At 66.5% G+C, this 5,391-nt stretch overlaps 2 protein-coding genes across 2 annotated transcripts in view; one reads left to right on the top strand and one right to left on the bottom strand.

Moving 5' to 3' along the window:
- The window catches only part of PFL1_04677 (uncharacterized protein), a gene marked incomplete at both ends in the record, with an annotated part of 1,241 nt that extends 635 nt beyond the window's left edge, over positions 1-606 (bottom strand). The window contains 2 exons of the mRNA XM_007882203.1: positions 125-270; positions 411-606. Of these exons, the coding sequence (XP_007880394.1) occupies positions 125-270; positions 411-606 (342 nt within the window). The remainder of the gene's footprint in view (positions 1-124; positions 271-410) is intronic.
- Positions 607-2,075: 1,469 nt separating this feature from the next.
- The window catches only part of PFL1_04676 (uncharacterized protein), a gene marked incomplete at both ends in the record, with an annotated part of 3,662 nt that continues 346 nt past the window's right edge, over positions 2,076-5,391 (top strand). The window contains 3 exons of the mRNA XM_007882202.1: positions 2,076-3,107; positions 3,713-4,024; positions 4,128-5,255. Coding sequence (XP_007880393.1) covers positions 2,076-3,107; positions 3,713-4,024; positions 4,128-5,255 — 2,472 coding nt within the window. The remainder of the gene's footprint in view (positions 3,108-3,712; positions 4,025-4,127; positions 5,256-5,391) is intronic.

Below are 5,391 nucleotides of genomic sequence, written 5' to 3'. Positions count from 1 at the left end.
GGAGGGGGGGGAGGAGAAGAGGGAAGGAGAAAGGAGGAAGAGGGCCAGTTGGGTCATCCCAGCACATAGGGGCGAAGATCGAAGGTTCAAGGAGCAGAGGGGTGAAGACGACAAGGCTACTCACGCCCATGCCGATGTAGGCTTTCCGCTTGCCGCCCGCGCCGCCCGGTGCGTCGGATTCGACACGGAGCACAAAGTAGCGCGACGAGTCGAGCACGGGTTCTACGCTCGTCCCGCTGATGTCGTAGGGGCACAGCGCAAACAGGTCCCCTGTCGAGGTGTAGTCGCAGCAGAGTGGGAGCAGGCGAGCCGGGAGCCGACAACGTCGTCGGAGTGGGAAGAGAGGGCCGGTCAGTTGCCCATGGCTTTGTTCGTCCCAGCGCCATGATGGACGCAGGTACGGGACTCACCAGTATTGCCGTCTTCGAGGCGGATCTCGCAGGCGCGCTGGCCCACTTCGAGGATGCGCAGCCGTCCCTTCCAGAGAAAGGCCTCCATGTCGCCCCACTCGGCCGCCTTGTAGCCCGCCGAAGACGTGCGTGGCGGTACGCGGTACACGAAGCACTCGCGCGCAAGGAACAGCGTCGTCGTGTACTCTTCCGTCATCCTCGTGATGGTGCTGCGACGTGTGGTGTGTGGGGGGGTGTGGTGGTGGAGTGGGTTCCTGATGGTCAAGCGGAAGGTGTGGGTGGGTGGGTGACGCTCGGTCCAGCTTGGCTTGGCCTGGCCAGGCGTGGCCGGCCTGCCCTGGCCTGCCCTGGCCTGAACCGTGAGGGTGGGCCGTGCTCGACCCCGCCCTGGAAGCGTCGGGCCTTGGAATTTTTGCATCGGGCATTGATCGGGGTCGATCCATGGGCGTCTGCCCCGCGCTCGCATGTGCTCGTCTCCACGCTCGACTGGAGGCCCCCGCACGTCCTCGTCTCCGGCTTTTGGAGTTTCGATCGCGAAGAAACATTTGCTTCGGTAACGGCTCTGTTTTTAAATCTGTTCGTCTGCCCCACAACCCGCGATCGTCTCGAGATCCACGACGAGGCCCGACCTTCGAACGGTGAACCTCGCCGACCCACGTTGGAATTTTCGAAAAGGCTCGTCTGCCCCGGATTTTCACGTTTTGACCTCGTCGAGATCTTACCCCGCGCTGGCCTTGGCGAAAAATGGGGTAGACGCGAGCATGCTCGAGGGCGAATCTGGGAAAATGCTCGGCCGTGCCTGAGAATCAGGGATCAAGAACGCACGCGGCCAGCCCATGCGCGCTCGACCTTGAAACGGGTACGAGACCCTCGCCGATGGGTGGAGCTCTTTCGGATCCGAATATTGAGTGAACGACGAGGGCCTCGACCTGCTCTCGACCTTGGCTGAAAATCGGGTGGCTAGCCCGTCGATGCACAATCGGGTGGCCATCCGGCCCTAGACCTCGTTCGGATCCGGCTTTCATGAGCTCATCCTCCACCCTTTCGTGCAGGCCCCAGCTGCCCATCGGAAATGGAAGGCCGAAGCGGAGGGGCCGAGGCCGTGGGGCACCAGATCCGACCCACCCACAACGCAGCTCACGCCAGAGTCAGGCCAGTCTAGCCCAGCCACAGCCAAGCTCAGCCCAGCCCAGCCCAGCCCAGCCCAGCCCAGCCCAGCCCAGCAGCGCAGCGGCTGACTCAATCCGACCTGCACCGCCCGCAACCTCCTTGGCTGCCTGGCCTGGCTGCATGCCCTCGTGCTTCAGTTGCTTGCTCTCACCACCACCACCACCGCCACCACCATCACCGGCACCGTCACCGCGTCAACGGCTCGCCACTGATCGCTCTCCCGCCCCTCGGAACACCATCCACCCGCACCGCGCTCGGCGACAGGATACGAACTCACCCGATACGACCCGACACGACCACTCCAGCTCTTTGACTCTGCGCCGACATGGACACCTAAGCGGCCACCTTGCCTCCTCCTCCACCAGCTGCTCATAGCCACCATCCGATCCGCACCACAGCAGCACACACCAGCAGCGCCCTCCTGGCCCCGGACTCATCCCCGCACACCGGAACAGGGATTTACCATACAACGCGCACCAACCCGGACGGCCGACCATGCAGAGCTTTCTTGCACCCTCCAGCGGCCACTGCCGCCGCCCCACGCTGCTCGTCGCCGTCCTCATCACCATGCTGGCCGCACTCTCGCTGTCGTCCGCGCCATCGGCTCTCGCCATCCCCGCGACGACCTCGCATGCATCGCCGCAGCAGCAGGCCGTCTTTGCCGACCCTGCGCGTGACGCATCGCCCGCCTCTTCGCTGGGCCCCTCGACCAGGCGAGTCAATGTCACCCTCGGCGTCATGTCGCGCTGCCCAGACGCCCTGGCGTGCGAGGCCACCTTCGACAAGGCCCTCGACCGCGTAAACACAAAGGTCCACCTCGAGATGGCCTACATCGGCACACTCAACTCGTCGGCCACCTACGGTGTCGACTGCAAGCACGGCGACTCGGAGTGCGCCGCCAACATCCAGCAGCTCTGCCTCCAGCACGCCCTCGATCCCAAGCACGCACCGGACCGCTGGGACCTCAGCCCGAGCGCCGCACAGCGAAAGTGGTGGAACTTTATCCAGTGCCAAAACTACGCCGGCCTCGCCCGCATCGGATCAGAGGCCCTCGCCAAGCGCTGCCTCGACCTCATCGACGGCCCCGATTGGCACCGCGACGGCATCGAGCGTTGCGTCAACGGCAAGCTCGGCCGTCGTCTCCTCCGCGACAGCGTGGCCAGGTCCAAGCACGACGGCGTCACCACCTCGTGCACCATCCTCATCGAGGGCCACGTCCGCTGCATCCGCGACGGAGGCCAGTGGAAGCAGTGCGACATCGGTCACGAGGCCGGAGACTTTGTCGCCGCCATCGACAAGGAGTGGCAGCAAAAGAACCGGCGCAGCGACGGCCAACGCAGCCTCGACGTCGACGCGCCCGTCATGCTCGAGCAGGCGGCCCTTAGTCATCCCTCACGCCTGCAACGCCGGCAGGACCCCAACTCGACGGCACCACCGCCTTCTGCCACGCCCTCCAACACGTCGACCAGCGGAAGCGGCGGCGGCCTGTTTGGCGGCAACGGCAACGGCACCCCACCTAGCGTCTTTGTGAGTTGACTTGCTCCTTGCCCCCACTCCGTCCTTCCTCCTTCTCTCGCTCCCCGTCACCTGCACCCTCCGGCGGATCGCTCTCCGCCGCACGCCGGCGGGTGATGCTTTTGCCACGCCACGCCAACTTTCGGGTGATGCTGGCGTCGACGTCCGGCGTGTTGCTCCGTCAACTTTGCTCCTCCCGCTCCCTCGGTCTTCGACGAACACCTCGACGCAGCAGTCTCACGCCCATCAATCGATGCTCCGCCCCCTCCCTTGCCTCCCCACGCACCTCCCCGCAATTATCCGACCTCCCTGCGCTCTGCTTCGGACCATCTCAGACGCTCATCATCGGTTAGTAAAGGACGGCTCCCCTCTGACTCCCCCTGCTCCGCCCTGTTTGCTTCGCCTCCTTTCTGCCCTGCCCCGCCTTGCCCGCTGCCGCCATCCGTCCACTCCGGACCTCTGCACCCGACGCTCGTCGGCGATGGCCTCGATGCTCTCGGCTGCTACGTCGCGCGGCGCAGATCTCGCAGCTGCAGCGTGGGCGCGGTGTCGTTGGCAACGCGGACAGCATTCGCGGCAGCGGCGTGCATCACGGCTGGCCTCTCTCCCTTGCCAAGCGTCAGATGAGCAGCAGCAGCTCACCCGCCGGTCCCACCCTGCCCACTCCCTTCCTTGCCTTTGCGATCACAGCCATCGCCCTCTTCGTCCTGGTGGTCGCCTTTGTCCTTCTGCGCATCATTGTCCGCAACCGCCGGCTGAGGCGGCTGGGACTGCTGCCCGACGGGCCCATCGACCGCATCCTTGGCCAGGCGCGCGAGGTCGAAGACACCCTCGCCCCACCGAAACTCTGGGAGGCCAAGATCGCCCACGACTACATGCCTCAGCGCACCGATCCGGAAGCCAAGCTCCGCGGCTGGGATGCCGTCATGGTGAGCTTCGCTTGGCCGTCGCAGCAGACAGTCGGTAAACCGTCGAGCTCACCGTCCGATTGCTTCACTCCTTTGACGCTCTGGGTTCCTTTTGTCTTTGCAGCCCGTCTCTGCTGCCCTGCCTCCGAGCGTCTACTCTGACCTCTTCCCCAACGACACGGCATCGACCAAGGACGGCGAAAAGAACAAGGGCGGCAACGGCAGCGGCGCCAACGGCAGCACCTACCCACCCACCTCGCAGGTCCGCAGCAACATGGTCTCGCGCCACATGCACCTGCCTGGCTTCCTCCGCCGCGGCGGTGGCGGCGCTGCTGGTACGGGCGGTGCCCTCGAGGCGGCCTCCGCCGGCAACGACTCGCCCAACGGCGCAACTGCAGGCGTCGCTGGCGTTACCGGCTCCTCGAGCGGCGACGATGCGGATGCCACCACGACCCCTGTGGGCGACGATGCGCTCCCGGCCTCGGTCAACGTGACGGTGCTGATCGCCATGCCCTCGCCGCGCACCGTCTTCCCGGCGGCACAGCTCGGACGCAAAGGCTCAAGCACTGGTGTCGGCAGCGGTGGACGTCAGCAGCCTGCACCTCCGCCAACGACGACGGCCGCAGCCTCGGCCGGCTCCAGCGGCTTCTCGCCACTCACCCGCGTCCGCAGTACCCGCCTGGACGAGGTGCTGCATGAGCACCACGAGGGCGACGAGGACGAGGAGCACGGCATCGCCTCGACAGACGCGCAGGCCAGCCGGCTGCAGCGCAAGGCCAGCGCCAAGTCGTTCCGCACCGTCGGCAGCACCAAGAGCCTGGCCGAGGCGCGCCGCGAGGCCTTCTTTGGCGCCATGGCCGACGAGCACGAAAAGGACAACCAGCAGCAAGGCTCGACCCAGGCGGCGGCGGCAGCAGCGTCTTCGGCAGCGGCGGCGGCGCCCCCGACTGCGACGACAGCACCGTTCCTCGGCGCCAGTGCCGGCGACGACGAGGACGAGGAGCTGCCGGAGCTCGTCTTTGGCACCGCCAGCGTGCCCATCTTCCGCAAGGCCAGCTCGACGTCGGCCTCGGCGACGACGCCAGCCGCGGCGAGGAAGACGTTCGGTGACCACGCGGACCGCCACCAGCCGATCCGACGCGAGCTGCTCGAGCTCGTGGCTGCGGCCCACGAGGCCCGCGAGCGCAAGACGAGGAACGATACCGCAGCCAAGGAGGCCGAGGCGAGCAAGGGCAGCGAAGACGCCCACAGCGTCGCCGGCGGAGCAGGTGGCGGAGGCATCGCAGGCTTCCTGGGGCGGACCATGTCGTCGTCGGCGGCGGCCAACCCAAACCGGACCAGCGGCACCGAGACGCTCGACAGCGACCGCGACATCCAGCTCAACGCCA

Source organism: Pseudozyma flocculosa (genome assembly GCF_000417875.1).
Source record: "Pseudozyma flocculosa PF-1 unplaced genomic scaffold scaffold00015, whole genome shotgun sequence".
In the NCBI taxonomy this organism is placed as follows: Eukaryota; Fungi; Basidiomycota; class Ustilaginomycetes; order Ustilaginales; family Ustilaginaceae; genus Pseudozyma; species Pseudozyma flocculosa.
The sequence above is the reverse complement of the archived record's forward strand: the minus strand, read 5'-3'. Positions and strand labels throughout refer to the sequence as shown.